General features: G+C 37.5%; 3 protein-coding genes across 3 annotated transcripts; 2 read left to right on the forward strand and 1 right to left on the reverse strand.

Moving 5' to 3' along the window:
- The first annotated feature begins 1,618 nt into the window (after positions 1-1,618).
- Positions 1,619-8,426, forward strand: LOC148655187 (uncharacterized). Its single transcript, XM_088645477.1, has 6 exons — positions 1,619-1,807; positions 2,471-2,521; positions 3,227-3,277; positions 4,424-4,474; positions 5,308-5,343; positions 7,436-8,426. The coding sequence occupies exons 1-6, from the start codon at positions 1,716-1,718 to the stop codon at positions 7,545-7,547; spliced, it is 393 nt and encodes a 130-aa protein (XP_088501603.1). The 5' UTR covers positions 1,619-1,715; the 3' UTR covers positions 7,548-8,426.
- A 548-nt stretch (positions 8,427-8,974) lies between these two features.
- Positions 8,975-11,660, forward strand: LOC148655188 (protein SPMIP1-like). Its single transcript, XM_088645476.1, has 2 exons — positions 8,975-11,017; positions 11,475-11,660. Exons 1-2 carry the CDS (start codon positions 10,579-10,581, stop codon positions 11,582-11,584), a joined length of 549 nt encoding a protein of 182 aa, XP_088501602.1. The 5' UTR covers positions 8,975-10,578; the 3' UTR covers positions 11,585-11,660.
- Positions 11,661-14,690: 3,030 nt separating this feature from the next.
- On the reverse strand, positions 14,691-19,177 carry LOC148655189 (uncharacterized). Its single transcript, XM_088645475.1, has 5 exons — positions 18,962-19,177; positions 17,858-18,063; positions 16,356-16,553; positions 15,642-15,785; positions 14,691-15,014 (listed from the first exon to the last, which is right to left on the reverse strand). Exons 1-5 carry the CDS (start codon positions 19,062-19,064, stop codon positions 14,820-14,822), a joined length of 846 nt encoding a protein of 281 aa, XP_088501601.1. The 5' UTR covers positions 19,065-19,177; the 3' UTR covers positions 14,691-14,819.
- Positions 19,178-19,433: the final 256 nt, after the last annotated feature.

Raw genomic sequence — 19,433 nt, forward strand, 5'->3', positions numbered from 1 at the left:
CTTTGTTTTGTATCTCACTGGCTTTTCTGGCTACATCCTTGTTTACTAGATATCAGAAGCCAAGATTATGCTTGATTTTCAGTCATCCTGCCCCCATTCTCTCGGTGATAAGACTAATTTTAGAAGTTGTCCATTTATTTACAAATTTATTTAGCTTTTTACACCTCTGCCCCAGACCTCCCTTCATCTGGACACTCTTTCATACCTGCTCAACCCTTTTTTCTCTTCCTCACACCTGAAGAAGGCCGAACACCCAAAACATTGTCTTACCTTTCTTTCTACTGTTCAGTGTGGAATTAACCTTTACTTGTCCTTACCTCATGCACTATGAAGTTTACAAATTACAGTTATGTCAATAGCTTGCACAGGATCAGGAAATTTATGCTGTGTAGGAAAGCACCAACAAAAGGTTTGTTTAAAAGTCCAGATTTTGTGATTAGATTATGGAAGTGAAAGGTGCCATAAGATAAAAGTATTTTTCTTGCATCTTTGGGTTGCTTTCCTTAGGGTAAAAATCCACAAAAATATTAAGTATGTAATTCCATTTTAAATATTCTGTTCTTTTCCGTTTACTCAAAATCTTTCTCTGGCTGCCCATCTGTCTGGTTTTATAAAAGAATGTTCCTTAAAATTCACTCTGTGGTGTCACATTCTGCATCACTTTCCAAATATTCAACAGCCATCTTGTCTCAAGGCCACAACAATGGGCCTGGGTTCTGAGCCAATGGCTTCCCCAAGGCACCACTCCTCTCTTCTCACCAATTTCACATGATTCACTTAGGGTGCCGTCAGAGATCAATTATATCACCCATACATCTTCTAGCTGCTTTATGATAAATAAAGCAGTACAGGGTCATGGTGCCTATCCCAGCAAGGCATGCACTCACAACAGGGCCGATTTCCCCAGAACTAGATTAACCTACAAGTATACGTTTGGACTGTGGGAGGAACATGGGGAGAACAAACTCCACAGAAATAGCACCCCAGGTCCAGAATTGAACCCAGGGCCCCAGCACTGCAAGGCAACAATACTAACCACTGTGCCACTGTCCCACCCTCAATTATAACAGTTTCATTTAAATTTGATTAATTTATCATATCAGGGTTTTTCTGGCGAAATGTGGGTAGTGTTCTTTGCTGAAGGACAATAGCAGCACTGTCCCCACAGGGGATTTCCAAAGTCCTAACCACTACTGCACTCTACTCATACTATTAAAACATACTGTATCGTATAAATACATTAGTACATGACAGAAGTGTCAAATGCTCTATACCTTTTTTTTTCTCAGTGAAGTGTCATTAAGAAACCAGTCACATTTATTCAACATCCAAATACAGCACACTTCAATGTCTGAAAAAAAACCTGTACTGTTGTTTAATTAAGAAATGTAGAAAACATGTAGAAAAACATATGCAAAAGTTTTCAAATTTTATTGAATATTGGGTTTGACTACGTGTCTACCTTGGGGGGGAAAATATAACATATTTTATAACTGAGTTCATTATTAATGTTCATTTGTTTATTTATTGATGTCCTCCCATTAAACAGTTAAGTACTGTTCTCTTGGTCCTGCCCCACAAACACTGACAACCTTGCTTGTTTAAACAAAGATTACAAAACTATAAAAAGCAGCACCAGTTAGGTCTACCATAAGTGGACACTGAAATCATTTGAGATTGTTTTTGTTCTGTGTCTTTCTCATCTGTCATGCAGAATGAACCCTACACTTTATTTTGTTTTATTTTTACTCAGCTGTTCCTTGGTTTTACCACGACCACTAAATACTACAAGGGACGGTAGTCAAAGGTAAGCCACAATATATTCACTGCAGAACACAATTAATTCTGGAATAGATTAGCCTGCTACTTCATGTTAGAAATCAAGACAAAACAAGTTTACAGGTGGCCTAGTGAGCTCACTTTGAAGAGCAGAAGAAAAATGAAAACAAATACACATTGTTGTTTTCATTGAACACATTGCATGTTTCTGTAACAGAAACATGATACATCATGTTGCTGTTTGTAGAATATTAGGATTTTATATATGATGAACAATGCAAAATTTTGTTATTCCTTTTCTAATATTTTCTTCCTATCACACCTATGTTGCTTTGTCTCTCTTGATCCCATGTCTTGTGTGTGTCGCACAAGAAATAAAAATTTATGTTAATTACCTCACGTTATGTTTTTTTATTACTGTGTCTGTGTTTAGGATGGCTTTATGCTGTATATTTGTGTGTATAGAACCAAATTCCATGCGACACGTTGTTATGGCTATAAAGTATTGAATTGAATTAAATTAAATCTTACAAAATAGAAAATGGATTACACTGTATTTTTACCTGTATTTTGTAGTTTTTAATTGAGTCTAGATAATTTAAAATCATGCGGAAATACTGTGGCATTGGTGAAAAACATACTTAACATGAATAAAATTAATTTCAAAAGACTGCAATATTCATTATTATAGGCTCAACGAGCACCACCAGTGGAATTTGACCCAAGACACGAATATCACAAAGTGAGTATGTTTTTCTTCTACCTAAATACAAATAAAAGCACAATGGTATGCATTAATTGTCTGACTGGTAATTTCTAAAAAATAGTTTTTGTTTTTCCATCAAAACAAAATATCTAGTTTCCTCTATAAATGGAATCCTTAAGTTATGAATCTGTATGTGCTTGCTGCATCCTGAACAAAATGTACTGTACATTAACCGAGGAGATATTTTGGCATGAACAAAAACAAAATATATTTTTTCAATTGGCATTAAAGACCTAATTACAGAGAAGTGGCGAGATAACATTTTGAATTAATGTAAGTAACGGAAAATGTGTGTAATGTATTAAGCAAAAAATATTTGCTGTTTGCACCAGTCAGATACACATCAGCTTCAAAATGTTCGTAAAAATATGAAATTTTGTAATATATTTTGATTAGTAAACAAAAGATTCTAATATTTTTCTATTTGAAAATTAAGCCATATATAGTCACTGTACATATACAGTAGGTACACTTGTTTATTATATATTTTAAAAATCATATGATTAACAAGTGCTAATAATTATACTATGACAAACTGGTGGTAAAAAGTATTGTGTATTAGGAGAACAGATGACATACAGTAAATTAAATAAGTAGACGGATAAGTAAATATGTGCCACCTTTTGCCTTATGGGAGACGACAAGCAAAGAAATTTTGTTTTAAAATATTTATCTTTCCAGGTCAAATGAGATGCACTTGCAGAATAAAACTCTGCACCAAAATACTACAGAGTAAGTACACTGTTCTTCTAATACAACTTGCATATCAAATTTGAATTGATTGTATTCAAATGTTTAAAAATTTAAAATTTTTATTGTTACTGCAGGAAGGATGTGGAACTAATCCCTTCAAAAGCCTGCAAATGTTTAACTAAGATCAGCATCAAATGTCATCATCTTGCAACGAAAGTATGCACAGTATAGAATTTACAGCTACTGTACCGTACTGCATAGCCAAGCTCAGCTTTGAAAACGTGGAGCAGGAGACTGGCTACAGTAGTTTATTCTCATAACCTTGGCTTTCCAAAAGAGCAAAGTAGTCAATACCTTACCACGAAGTTCCCAATCAGATCTGCTGTTCCGGCTCTGTCTACTGTCTTCTGACAGAACACAGCATAGCCTTCACTGCCACTCATTTAGAGCAGCTTGCCAAGAGCAACGGATTTAGAAGAAATGAAAAATGTAAATATTTTATTAAAAATAATCTCTCATTAAACTATTTACATGTAAATATGTTTCAAATATGGAGACTAGAGAAAAGTGTACATACTGTAAGTATTAGTTCAAGTGGGGAGCTGTGTCAGCATGCATAGGCTGCAAAGGAACAAGTAAACCTGAAGAAGACTTCACAGCTGAAACGTTGTGTCTCTTTTCGTTTTAGCATGGAATAAAGCTTTACTTGTTCCTTTAATAAGTATTATGTGTACATTAGATCACCTATTTCTTCTGGAGCAACAGATAAGAGTAACAAACTAAGAGTAAGCAGATATTGGTGTTACAGATATGCAAGCAAGTTTTGCTTTTTGTTGGGAGGGCAAAGTCCCAATCAAATATTAACATATAGGTTGTGTGTGTAGGGGGAATCTAGGGCTGGTAATGTAGGGGATTTAAAGCTTGGAAACTGCTCAATAGTTTATTTTGCTGTATTGTCCCCTTGTAAAACCTTAAACAAAAGTTATAAGATTTGAACCAAAACATTTACACATTTTCTTCACCCTGGTGTCCACTGGACCCAGAACAAGGTGCAGCTGAAAGCCTGTTACATGCCCTGACATTCCTTTGGCCCTGAAAGTAAGGCTACTCTTATCTGATGCCCCTGTTTGCTTTATGACGGCCAATTAGCATGGAAGTTGAGTTTTTAACTTTTCATTCTCACAGATTTGATGAGCTAAATGCGCAGAATGAAACACAGTACCAAATCACTATAGAGTAAGTATACTGTACTGTTCCCCTAATACAATGTACACATAGTAGTGAGCATCTGGAACTGTCTTTCCTGCCAAGAAGACATTTTAGATTCACTCATCTACTGAATGACTAAATGAGAAAAATGCTTTGATTCAATCACATACACATTTTTTATTACAAATTTTCTAATGATGTTCTGATTACCTTCAAATCTCAAATGATAATTATGCATGCCTGGTTTCAATTACCTGTACACAGTGTACAGCGCAGTTCAATTTTGAAAGACTTTTATTCAGACAGTGAATAAAGAAGGCAAAAGGCAAAAAGAAACTCAATATCTGCTCTGCCCTAAAAACTGTTGATCTTTTTTTATCATCTAAACATAACCCTGGTCAACCTGGATAGGAACAGAACATCCATTTAAACACAAAATTTAAAATGCAAGATGACATGCATTGTACAGAAATATTTAAAACACTAATCACAAAATGTAGATTATATGTCCAGCTGTCCAAGAATGTAATTTTTTGTGGTGAGCAACAGTAAACTTGTCACTGCCAGTCTAAATGGGTGTGCTGTTAGCTTTTATCTGCCTGCTTTTTTAACACTATAGAAAATACTCAATAGAACTCTGAACTGTGCAGGGTTCCCCTCTGTTTATAGTTCCTCTTTGAGTGTTACTAGAAGGTACCAAGGCCTCTGTCCATGAGAAGCTGTCTTTACTTCCAAAAGGAAGCTCCTCTTCCTCACAGAGCACAGCTCACATACAGTACTCAATCCGAGTCTCCGAGTCACACATGTTCACGTCAGAGTGTGTGCTGGCTACAAGAGTTTTTGTTCTTGGCTTGTTTCAGAAAACAGGTGATGGATAAAATCCGTTCCAAAGTTTTGTAAGTAATTCTTTCTTTTAATATTTGAGCTGTCAATTCATTACATGTACAGTATATGGCATCGGTATATGATGGCAGTATAATTATTCTCACACACTAAGCTGGTTTCCATAGTGTAAAAAGCGACAGAAAGGAAAGAAAAATAAATTTGTGTGAGCTGAGCTGCCTTATGCGCTTCTTTCATCCACAGCAAAAGTTGCTAGTTTCACTCAGACAACCTACCGTACTGTATATGGTGTCATATGATGAAAACCAGTTTTTATAAAAAGTGTTTTGGAAAAGTGGTTTTACAGCTAAAACTGCCGGATTTGAAGTATGTACATAAAATAGCTAATGTACAGTATTGTACTGTAGTTTGAAACTCAGGCGAGATGCTTGAGAATGGCAAAGTGCAATATTACACCATCTGTGTACCTGCAGAACCTCTTTTCCTTAATTGAAGCTTTGATCACACTCAGAGATTTAGCCATAGAAAAATCCATAACTGGATTGTAAGAAACAAGGAATAAATAGTCAGGGCCGTCAACAAGGGCTGAATAGTTGCTCAGCTCATGACTCCTGCATTTATTTCCATTGTTGGGAGCTTGTCTATGTGGTATTTGACTGCTCTGTCTGTCTCTCTGTGAGTTGGGCTTCCTAAGAGTGCACTGATTTTCACCAGCCTCCTTAAGACATTCGGATTGGGTTTGATTGGCCATTCCAAACTTTCCCTTTGTAGAGGTATATTGTTACTTGTATGACCAGTACTGGATATAAGATTACAAAAGAACCAAATGAGCATGATAGACCAAATGGCTTCCTTTCATTTACAATCATTCTGATAAATACATTTTTATAACAGAGTCTTTTTGCCAATTAATATACACTATATATACAGTATATACTGAATCTAAACATCAGCAATTTCATAGTCATCACACTGTTATCAAAATGGGAATATCCATTTTTATAGAATAGAAATGATTTGCACTCAGCCATCCAAATGTTTTGAAAGTACACATACTAGTATGAAAAAGTATGTCTTTATTAACAGAAGTATGGGAGTCTGGCCACTACCCACTCCCTGCTGTTCTGTTGTTGCATGAGTACAGTAATTAAATAAAACAAGAATGAAAAAATAAAATGGTGACATTTTCAAAGGATACTCTCCAGTTACATTTTGTGAATGTTAAGTATCAAAATATAAAAAGATGACCAAAACAAATATTTTACATTGTTTTGACTGCCTTGTTAACTTCAGTCCCAAAACCATGGTTATTAAAATGAAATACTGCATTGATTATTTGTCATAAATCAAAATAGAAAATTACATTTTAATATTAGAGGTTACAGAATGTTTATTTCCATTTTTAATAATAATAATGTTTCTTTATTAGCCCTATACAATTTCTTGCTTTAGGAATTCATCTTTTCACATACCCCAGCTTTTCTCCATGGAGACACATGGTCAGAGTGCAGGGTCTGCCATTGTACGGCACCCCTGGAGCAGTTAGAGTTAAGGGCCCTGCTCAGGGGCCCAACAGAGTCGGATTCCTCTGCCGGCCGCAGGATTTGAACCGGCAACCTTCCAATCACAGGCGCAGATCCTTAACCACAGAGCCACCGCTCTACGCAATTTTACCATATTCCCTAACAATACAGTATATTTAATCATGTTCAAATATTTGCAGAATAGTGGAATGTATTAAACAAGTTTAGAGTAAAGCATTACAGGGGAATGTCAAAATGGAATTTAAACTGTATGAAAGTCACATTTGTGTTTGATGTAAAATTGCAGGGGTCATGCCATTAATTAAATAGCATGTTCAGGCTCACACTTTCCTAGTTAAATCATTAATTATTTATTTCTAAAATATTGCACAGCCCATAGAAACATTTCAAATATAATTATCTTTCAATATGGTGGTACACACGTAAATACATTTAAAGAACTAATGAATCACAGCAGTTTTATTTTTTTGCCTCAGTTTTATGCTTATTCCCAGCATCTAAAGGTCACCTACTGGACACTCCTTGAAATGAATTTCAGTTTTCTTTTCTGAATACAGCTTTCTTTTCTGAAATGCTTGTGTTTGTATTTAAATCCCTTAAGCTGCATTCTATCCACCTGTGTCACACACAACCTTGGTGACGCACTGCAGACGGGAGATGAAACTGCTGGTTCCCTCGTACACGACCCGTTCGGAATTGGCAAAAGAAGATGAAAACGAAGGACCTCCTATCGGAAGATAAATGTACACGTACCTTAAAAATGTAGATGTTTTTTTTAAATGTCTTTGCATATTTTTCACTTTTCTAAAAACCTTTTTAAAAACAGCATACCATACATGGGCAAGAAGAAGACTTCTCTTTAATTCCTCATCTTAACACATGGAGAGAACACAGCCAGTCAAATTATTTATTCACTTGAGATGTACAGATCATATGGAACCGTAGTATAGTACAGGAGGCAGGTAGGACGTATAGATCTTGTGCAGGACGAGAGAGAGAGAAGGTCATAAAACGATAGAGACAACTAGAGAGCAACAATCCAAAACGCAAGACTTAAAAATCGTAAACGAGGGGCTAGATATCGTCAGATACCGAATATAAGCTAGTAATGAAATAACGCGCACTTGGGAGCGCGAGGAGAATCCACAACTATGAGCAGGAAGTGAGAAAAGAGAGGAGCTGAAATAGTGATGGGAGTGAACGGTGATACTGTAGGTGTATTACTTGTGGCGTGAGCGTTTGTAACACACAGTGCGCATGGGAATGCAAGACGGGTCAGAGATGCGTGTGGAATGCGTAACACATAGGTGCTCCTGGTCCTGTATCTGGCAATCAGGTACTGTACTGTAAATTTGAGCAGGTCAGTGAAGAGCAACCTCACAACTTCATACCTCAAGATTAATGCAATCTATTTGCTTCCCGAATTGTAAACTATTGAGGTGGTGGAGGAAACCAGAAAACTTACTGGTCCTGGATCTCTGTGCTCGTCACTGCCTTAGTGGAGGGTCCTTGTTGCCATAGCAATCAACGGATTATAACAAGCTACAGCCAACAGTGGTATCATGGTAAATAAATAAATGTGACAGTGTGAATCCCTTATTTTGTATTAGTTATTTTCACGTTTTTGTACAAGAATCACCTGATCTATTTACTTGTGTTTTCCCTCTCCTCTTCCTTGCACAGAGCTAAGGTGACTGATTAATTGATTGGCATAAACAAATAAGCCATAAAGCCCTCATGACCCCATCACCCACGCAAGGCAGGTAGCAGAGAAACAGAATCAGAGGTTTGAAGTAGAGTTGAAGCAAAGTGAAAAACCAGTGGAGTCAGACGTATTTTCGCACTGTTCGCTTGAGGTTACGTACCTTTAATTTTGAGATTTCTATTGAATAAAGGCAACAAGCTATGAGAAACATTATCACTTATTTGAACTGTGTACAATACACAGCGTTAGAATTCTATTTTAATTTTGGGAAAATTAAATAAATGTAACCATTAAATGCGTGTCGATTTGTTGTGTTGCACGCTTTTTCGCCCCAATTAGAGGAGCCCGACTCGGGCGTACTGTATGGCGTTACAGATACAAAACAATACAGTACACTGTACCACCGAGTGTACCGGGTAATAACCACAAGATGGCGCTATTATAAAACATATCTTCACAAATGGTCATAAGCATCAGTTCAACGCCACAAAAATCTGTAGTTGTGTTTTCAGTTCAAGGTCGATAAAACTGGTTTACTCATCTAGTGTGAGACAATAATACAGTACCTCCTGGTTCAATCTATAGCTTTGCACAATAATGAAGGCCAGTAATACCGATGCGTTATGTTTTAAATAAACAGTCGTTTCCTCTACAAATTCAGGAAGATTTGATGTTACCTTTCAGACCGTGGTCGGGAAACAGAGGAGCTTCTGGATATCTGATTCCGTATAAACTCCTAGGCCAGAGCGTAACGCCCGGGGGAGGGGGTAATACCTTTTTTATTGTTTTAAGTCTGCCCCTGCAAATGAGTAAAAACCAAATTGGAAATAGACTGAAGCATGTGGGGTTTATTATTGTTTAAAAAAGCCTTTCGGCAGTCCTCCGGTGAAATAACTCAAGAAAATCGATATGCACTATCTCGTTCACGTCCGCTCCCGTTCTCTTCTCACCCGTTCAAACAACGTTCAACGAACAAACCGACAAAATTTGAACTAACCTAGAGTACTTTTTCATACAACGCCCCATTCTCCTAATGACACAAACTGCCATCTTCAACAGATAATATTGCAATTAACGTATCACTAGTAAAATACTGTTTGTGTTTTACTGTTTTTGCATCGTTGCACTGTTTTGCAGGATTGTAGTGGTTTCTTAATAATTTAGAAATACAGCCTTATTGCCGATATTCAAGAATATGAAAGGTTAGGACATTGCAGAAGAGCCTTAATTTGGTGATTGAAGTCTTCTCAGAATCATGGCGTAGATTAGCATCCACAATATTCTCCATAAAAAATCAGTCGGTTCGCTCTCAGGGAATCTTTCTCTTTACAGAAACTCTTCAAAGCCGCAAATAATGGAGTGAAAAAAATGTAGACTTTATATAACTGACGTTTTAGCATGTAGAGAAGATTTTGATTATTTTAACCGTAATTCTGGACGTTTCCAGCAGCAGCTGAGAAACTTACAGTACAAGGTCTACAAAACTAGATAACTTCGGGACGCAGAAGAAAACGAAATAAGGTGCCAGGCTAAGAAACCCTGTGTATACATAATGTACCAACACTGCACGAAATCAAAGCAAAACTAAAAAAGGCTTGCCCACCAGAAAGTCTGAACCAGAAATTTCAGATATATACTGTATAGAAATAGAATCAGCAGATGTAATTATTTGAAAAGGCCATAGAGATGTCAGGACTCCTACAGTGAAGAGTAGGCCTGCCATTGTGATGTGAAATGTTGCCCTTATATAGCAACAGGTCTCCAGGGGGGTCATAAAAGCATCATCTGGGAGCACAATAAAGACCTGTGGACTTCACTGTTGGCATCAAAACTACAGTTGCCATCTCTGAACTACAGAACAGATAGGTTTTGGTGACAGTGTTTTGAGAAGTTAGCATATACAGTACAGGTACATAAGGCGGAAAGTCACACGATAAATTTAAAAATAGAATAAATCAAAAGTGAACGTTTTAAATAGATTAGATACCTACAGGAAAGATAACTTACAGCAAGGAAGGAAACAAAATAAACCCGAACAGATGGCTCGAGAAATAAACATGGATTCACAGCGCCAGGAATTCTGGAAAGAAGCAATACTCAAAGAAAACCTTATCAGGCTTAACTGGCACAAAGATTTCTGGACAAAAAACCCCCGAGTCAAGGCAAAGAGAACGCCAGCCAAGGAGAAAAGACTGAAACTGCCACGCATTGATGCTCCTGCACAAAAGGAAACAAATGTAAAAAAAGAAAGCAAAATAGAAAATCTGGTGGAAGCGGAGACCAAAAAAACTACAGAGGAGATGCCAGAGACTGGAGCGATGCGACCTGTCTCAAGAGCAACAAGGGAAGTATTGTATCAAGGTATTTCTAAAGAGGAGACAGGCCGTTACAAATACCTACACCTAAGAAAACAGCAGAAGCCGGAGGAGAAATATGTATACCCAGTAACTAGTAATTGGCAGTACGGATGGCAATTAGGTAGGTTTTTACAGTCTTTTAAGAGTTTTCTTTAAACCTCGTAAAAATAATTAGACTCCCTGCCTTTTCATAACTTTCAGCCACTTTCATGCCACAATGTAAGGTACATTGTTATTACACCCTACATTCAGAACAAAGCATAGAATTTAAAATGCATAATTTGTTGAAGACCACATCAATAAAACATTACCTTGAAATATAACACCGCAATGTTGAATAATTTAATTTAACAAACTAGTTGAGAGAATCAATGACAGCATTTTAGGCCAGTTTTTTATTTAGGTTTTACAAGGGGAAAAACGATCAAGTTAAGAATACAAATCTTACTAAAATGAAGACATACAGTATAGAACCACAAAATCAAATATCTGCACACAATATTTATTGCAATTTTATTATGCAATAATAAAATTATTTAAGCTAACCTTAATAATCTTTTATATTTCTTTGAATTCAGGTGATATGACAAAGTATGGTGCTCCAGTTTATGGACTTACAGCAATTATGAGAGACAGTTTCTTCAGAAAAAATGGAATCTTTCCAGAAGCATCCAACATAGTTGGATAACTCAAACCCTTGGAGAACACCAGCAACTGAAGACAAACACCACAGCTAACATTAAAACAATTATTCTTGCATCTTTTTTAGTGATTACAAACGTTGTCAGTATTTGAGAACAAAGTAGCATTTTCCCCTAAAAATGTTAAATCCTTCACCATGTTTTATATACTGCTTGGATTCCACGAAAAGCTCTTTTTGTGGAAAGGGGTTTTGAATTCAACAATGCGTATGTGTGATGGAAGTCTTTGTTTTTATTCAGGTGTTAATACAGGTGTGAGTGCTTTTATGAGAGTTTAGATTTAGCCATATCCTAGTATTAAATTAGGAGCATATTTAGTCCAGCCAGGAAGCCAAAGATAGATCATTTTGTATATGAGCTTTGTAACTGTCAAACACAAAGAAATGGGTTAGATATTATGTTTGTACATGCCTCTATTAAATAGTTGGGTGAATCAACGATCACTTAATTTGTTTGAGGCTGAAGAGTTTTGGAGGGTTAAAATACGGCTTGCATTCTGCTAAAGAATGCCACCTGGCCTTTAGTGACAGAGAGAAACAATTACTGGCGTTTATTTTATCTTGATGTTATCATAATGTTTTGAACAAATTCAATGTTATGCTACTCTGCTTTCAGGAATACAATTTTTCCAGTCCTCTAAACCCAAAACTTGTTGATTTATTTTCTCCTTTGAGTAAACATCATCTTCATGTTCTTCTTTCCTGTGAATAACTGGTTCCAACAGCTCCTTAAACCCAGCTGTGTTTCTGCAGAGATACATGTATACATACATATAAAAATTAAAATAGGTTAATTTTCAGGTTTTAAGTATTAAAGAGGTTTCATCTTCGATTTACTTTTAGCTTTGACTATTGCTAAAACTGTACTCTTTTCAGGTTCAGTTAAGATGTACAAATATGTTGAAGTAGTTCAAGTGCGTATGACAGTCATCAATGTATCGCCTGTAGAGGTCCGGGACAAAGCCAGCGTAGGAAGTGAAGAAGCATTCTTCTACCCAACCAACACAAATATTGGCATAGCTGTGTCCCATTTTGGTGCCAATGGTGACACCACTAACTTACTGGTAAAAAAAAGTTATTGAAAGAGAATGCATAATGTACAAGGGTGTGGGTGGGTGGATATCTTATATGTGCGTTTGTCAAGCGTGTGCTTGAGGGCTGTAAGACCATCATTGTGTAGAGAGCTGCGATGTCCAGGGTGAAAATGTAGCATTCTGGGCCCTGAAAATGGAAATCCTTAAAAAGTTGGAGGGCATGGTTGGTGTCCTTGATATATGAAGGAAGACCTTCAGGCAGTGGTCTCATAAGGCTGTCAAGAAAGGCCGAGATGTGAGTAGTTGGACAAATGCATGTTGAGACGATGGCACGTCCAGGGGTGTCGGGTTTGTGGATTTTGGGGAGGAGGTAAAATTGGATGTACAAATATGTATAGAATATTTAATAACATGCATTTTCAATATCCTAAAATCCTAACTGTCCATTCATTCATTTTGTAAGCGTTTCATCCAACTCAATGTAGCTGGGCAACCAGAGCCTTTCCATGCAAGCAACGGACACAAGTGCTGGATACACCCTGGACAGGTTGCCAGCCTATCGCAGGGCACACAAAGACACAGACACGCACACACTCACACCAGGGTGAGTTTTCCCAGAAGCCAGTTAACCTACCTGTATTTTTGTAGACTGCAGGAGGACACACAAACCCACACAAACATGGGAAATACATAGTGTACAAACTCCACACAGAGAGTCACCCAGGTCCAGCGGTGAACCCCAGTGTGCCACTGTGCTGCCCAAAATCCAAACTTATTTAGTTTTAATTGCTGACATACTGGCCATGACAAGTACTTCGCACTCCCACATTTTAATGTACAGTAATTGCTGTACATTTTGGCCAGGATTGTTCTTCGTCTTAAACCCAGTGTAAAGAATTATAGTGTTATGATAAGATGGTTCATTTCAATAAAGAAAGAACCAATATGGCACAAGCACAGGTAATCAGATAAGAGAATAAATAAGGACTTTAGTCTTCAGAGTCTTCCGAAATATCTACCGTTCTCTTTTTGACTGCAGAATGTGGGTCCGTTCTCGTCGCACTTGCTCCAGCTTCTCTTTAACCAGTGTTTTCTGATGGATTTTATCCACCTGAATCACAAAATTTGATTTTGTTAACAAAATGAATAATATACCAGAGGTTACATAGACTCTACATGCATACCCATTACTGTCACGATTGTAAGTCTCTCCTCTTAAGGGTGCTCCGGCTCTTTCCTGTTGATTTGAGTTGATTTTGTGCACCTGCTTCCCATCCAGCCTCTCACTATAAAAGCCAGACTCTCCTACCATTCTGGGCACAGCTCTGGAAGATGAAAACCCGGAAGCCCGCTAACCAGCGGGTCCAAGAGTGGCCCGACGGCATAGGCTTCATCAAGGCATCCATCTGGGTCTGGGGCTTGGAGCGCCTGGCCCCGTTACCCCTTTTTATCTCCCTGTCTCTGCACCGGATCCCACTCCAGTTTTTAACTTTTGTCATGTCTGTTGAGGAGGGATTACCCAGTTCTGGATATTTACTCCCACTCTGGATTTGCCTTTGGACTCCCTTTGGACTTGTTCGGCTGGACTATGCCCCCCCCGAGCACTGTCGACATGCCCCCCTGTTCGTCTACCAGCCCCTTTCCTAGTCTTCTCTCCCCCGTGTTTGTTTCACTCCCTTCCTGATTCTGCCATCTGCATAGGGTCCTGATTAACACTTTGTGACAATTACAGCATGATCAAATTACTTTTACAATGAAGACTTGTATGACTTCTAATATTATATGTGTAAATACAGCATCTATCAAAAACAGTTAAATGTACAGTATGTATAACAGATGATGTTCAAAATGTATTCATACCCAAGTGATAAGTATTTTGTGAGCCCTGCATTAGCTTCTCTAAACGTGAGCAGATACTTAATGTATTTTTCTCTATTTTTAAACTTCACTGGTTTTACTGCTCCTGGTCTTGTGATCTGCTTTCTTCAGAGCATAAAATACCAAAAACATTCTACTACACTACTACCAATCAAGAACATTGATTTTTTTATGCTAACTTAATATTTTGGTCATTGAGTTTGATGGGGGATTGATTTGAACTATATTATATTCCAGGGTCATTCATGTGCTATAGATCATTTTAAGGTAGCAATTGAAAAACATGGTTATTCATCTGACCTGCTTCAGAATCATTCAACAAAATGGGACAGCATTGGAAGTGGGTGAATACTTTTGCAAGGCACTGTACATTTCCAGCCAAGCAAAATAAACATAATTGCCTTTTTAAAATTTTCCATAAGATGCATGAGCCCTTTTCCTTGCTTGTTTCCCAGCAGGTCTTCATCAGATTTTCTATTCTGGATGATGGACAGACGCTCTTGAACCTGAAGGAAGAAAGGGTGTTGCTCATAATACAACAAATAACAGCATTCATCCTAGAAAAAGTGTTTTCATTTACTATGGTTTCAAAGACTAGGAGTGTGGTAGTGCAGGATATATGTATCAATTTAATAGCAAACAAGATCAATGAATAATGGTTTATCTTTGGATTCCAGATTTTTAGTGAGAGTTAAATGATAACTATTAGAGGTATTATCAGTATCTACATGTGCCTCTGGTGGTTCAGGGCTACATAAGCCATCATCTGGCAGTACTCAAGAACTCTGTCACAGAGCTCTCCCTGAGATCCTGAGCTCTTTCTGGATTCTGGAACCTGGTTCACCCTGACTTTGTTCTGTGGACCTTCCTCTGGTGGGTGTTCTGAGTGTCTTGGTTTTGAACTTTTCTTGTCCCTGTTTATGGGTCTGTTCTGTGTTTGCCTGGACCACTTTTGCCTGTGCTCGTCTGTGCAGCTTGTCTCTGCTTGTGTGTGTTTTCTGCCAGCTCTCGGGTTTATTTAACGAAAACCTGTCACCGCTTCATTTTTTACAGCAACGATGCAGTGCAGCATGATGTTTCGATTGGTCTCTACTCCAAGCAGAAATAACTACTCAGACAGCAGCAAAACTTACCCTTAGCATTTGTCTTTCCTTGTCCCTCTGATACTTGCTTTCAGCTTTTCTTTGCATGTCCACTAGGCTTCTCATTGTCTCTTCTCTCTCCATCTCAGAAATGTGTACTATAGTCACGGCATGCTGGAAACACTTGGCCTCTGTCTGGAATAAAACAGTCTTGAAGCTAAAGTAAGTCTGAGACATACAGTATGTAATGTTAACCTAGGTAAGAGTTTGAATGTTGTACAACATATTTACAGGTTGTGTGTGATTTACATGCAACAATGTGCTAATTCTAAGCTCTTAGAAACTGTTCAATCTAAATGGGACTAAATGACAGGGGTATATAGTAATATTGTCTATCAAATCCATTTTAATGCACTAAACTGATTAATTTGCTCTCTGCATAAAATTCATGGTAATAAATGTATATAATCTATTTTCACAAAAAACTCACCAGAAACATATAAATATGCTTAATATATAAAAAACTAAGATTCAAGCAATATATTAAAGATTCTTTTTTAAAAATAAATCTTTACAGCTGTCTTCATACTGTACCTATAAAAAGAAATAGAACTTTTTTGGCAAAAATAAGAAAAAATATTTGAAATCGAGGGAAATGTGCTTAAGATGATTCAACAGGTTTTTGATATACCGTAGTCTCTATTCATCACATTAAGTGCTTTGTTAGCTTTATCATATCTGATAACTCTATGGTTTGAATCTCACTTGGGCAGCAGAGGGAGCTTTTTCAATAGGTTGGTCCTGTACTTTTTCAGCTTGTAGTGTGTCTTTAACAAAGACTGAATCACTAGCGGCATCATGGGATATCTCTTCTGGCTGCTTCTCAGAAGGTATTGTGATTAACTCCCGTTCGAGCTCATTTGGAAAGTCTGCTTCAATGTTTTCAGATTCTTCAGGAAGTGGCTGTAACACAACAAGGTCTGCAGTGATTACCTAAGCTTTCAAGTACAATATAATAAGCTCTAAAATATAATAAATCTTTATGCGTGATCACAGTAATGGCTGATCCAGTGTTAGTGAATGAGCATGTGACACTTTTCTGTACAATTCAAAGCAATATTATAGTATTGCAACAATAGGTTTATGGTGGAGAACATATAATAATAATAATAACTTACACTTATATAGCACTTTTCTGGACACTCCACTCAAAGCGCTTTATAGGTAATGGGGACTCCCCTCCACCAATGTGCAGCATCCACCTGCAGCCATAGTGCGCCAGAACGCTCACCACACACCAGCTATCAGTGGGGAGTAATGAAGCCAATTCATAGAGGGGGATTATTAGGAGGCCATGATTGGTAAGGGCTAATTGGAAATTTGGCCAGGACACCAGGGTTACACCCCTACTCTTTTCGAGATAAAAAGCCCTGGGATTTTTAATGACCACAGAGAGTCAGGACCTCAGTTTTACATCTCATCCAAAGGACGGCACCTTTTTACAGTATAGTGTCCCCGTCACTATACTGGGGCATTAGGACCCACATGGACCGCAGGGTGAGCACCCCCTGCTGGCCCCACTAACACCTCTTCCAGCAACAACCTTAGTTTTTCCCAGGACGTCTCTCATCCAGGTACTGACCAGGCTCACACCTGCTTAGCTTCAGTGGGTTGCCAGTTGTGAGTTGCAGGGTGATATGGCTGCTGGCATGTTGAAATATCAACATGATATTTGTTTACACTATGGGAATTAGAAATGCTTAAGGAACCTTTTGTAAAAGCCTTTAAAACCAAAAAATTAACCCCAATGACATGACCAGGTCTAAATGAGGAAACAAATTGTCTGTCACATCACCCACAATTTAGGTGAAATTCAATTTATTAGGCTGATGTTTATTAGCTCTGAGGGTGTTTTGTGGAAGGACCCTTTAGAATCTTATATTTATGATGAAAAATGCATGCATGTTGTATGTTACATCTATATCCGTGATACCAGCCTCTTAGAAATGCCTATTGTTTGTTCTGTATAAAAGGAGAGCTGGTATACAGTAGGTCATTACATTCTTTTTGCTTTAGAATTAATTTTGCCTTATCACAGAAAAAAAACAGAACATTTAGATTTTTTAAAAAGCTTTCTTAAAAACTTTGTTGTCACCCACAGGCACCTGAATAGCTAAAAAGGAGATTGCTAAGAAAGAATGCTTAGCTCTGTTAATAACACACCATTTGATTAGCTTTACTGGAAAGACCTATTTCATGTAGTTTACCGTGTCATCTATAGATTCTTCTGTTTGTTTGCTCCAAGCAACAGCAATCAGAGAACCTTGTTTTTCAAAGTTTGCCTCAGCTTGAGACGTTATTTCTTCTCCTTCTACACCAATTCCTTCCAGTCCAAACTGGCCCTGGGTACTGTCTGCTGCACATACTACTTCTAAATAGGGAGCTTCTTCAGAGCTTAAAACATTACCACAAGCTGAGGAAAAACAGACATAATACAACAATTAGTTATTAATAATTAGATTAACATTATTTGTTGAAATAATTCTAGTTCTATTTCAAACAAGTTGAGCCACTTATGAGAAATTGTAGCTGTTCAACAGCCTGTAGTTCTGTTAAATAATTTCACATAAACTGTGTTGTAGTACCAGTTTCCTCAAATTTGTTTTGCAATTGGCATAAAGTGCTGGTTTAATATGACTCTTTCAAGGTTTGTGGTTTAACTGTAATGCTTATTATTTCTTTGTATAATTTGTTATATGCAAAACATTTTATATGCAAACCATTAATTAATACAATGAAAGAATAAGCACAACAATATCAGTTGTAATAGTAACAGCACTTCTACCACTCATGTCTTTTGCTATGTTACCCCCTTTCTACTACCTGTAGGACAAGGCTGGAATGGGCAGGTCTTCATCAAAACAACATAGGTTCCAGGCAGGAGGAGGCCATTCTTCCCTTCTGGCCCATTCAGCAGATAGTAGCCAAGGAATTACTACTAGCCAAGGAAAATGTCATCCAAACATTTCTTGAAGAACGTCATGGTGTCATCTTCAGAAACATGGCTGATTGCTTGTTCTAATCTCTCCCACAGCTCTTTGGATAAAGAAGTGCCTCCTAATCTCAAATTCATGTGTATTTCCACTCAGTTTCCACTTGTGATCTCTGGTTCGTCATTTTGTTGATACTGAAGAATGTTGTTGCCTTTGAGTATTTTGAATGTATGGTTGAGGTCCCATTGAAATTGACTAAAATTGTTCAGTTTTTTTCCAACCGTTTGCCTCCTTAATTTTGACTGCAACATGGGGGATACATTTTTCTTTTAATTTGAGAATAGATCAGTATGATCTCTTCCACTTCATAATATTTACCTGAGCAGACATCCTCTTCTTCCTGGTAATCAGACTGACTATCCTGGTTTTTTTCTGCTGTCCTTTCAAAGTCTTGATGGCCCTCTGAACTGATCTCATGCATCTCAAAGGGTTCTGGTGCAGGACCACTCCTTTCACAAATCTGTCATTAAGAAATATGTAATTAATTCATCAAGTGGTGGCAAGGTCAATATCGCTGAAGCTATTTGGCTAAAATGGATCTTTTATTTTTTCATATCTGTATGCATACTTTAAAAACCTATGTGCTTTGAGAGAAAACTCCATCTGAGGAGGCTGTGTACATTTATAACCATGGATTTCATGTTAATACATATAATACATTGATTTTCTGAATTTCCAATTCCGTTAAAAGAGTTTGACTATTTCAGAGAAGTCACTGAGATGTATTTGACAGCAATGATCTTTAAATAAACTCTTAATTCCCTCAGAAATGAAGACCCCTGTGTGCTCT

The sequence above is a fragment of the Lepisosteus platostomus genome, chromosome 9 (assembly GCF_059453375.1).
Source record: "Lepisosteus platostomus isolate fLepPlt1 chromosome 9, fLepPlt1.hap1, whole genome shotgun sequence".
NCBI lineage: Eukaryota > Metazoa > Chordata > Actinopteri > Semionotiformes > Lepisosteidae > Lepisosteus > Lepisosteus platostomus.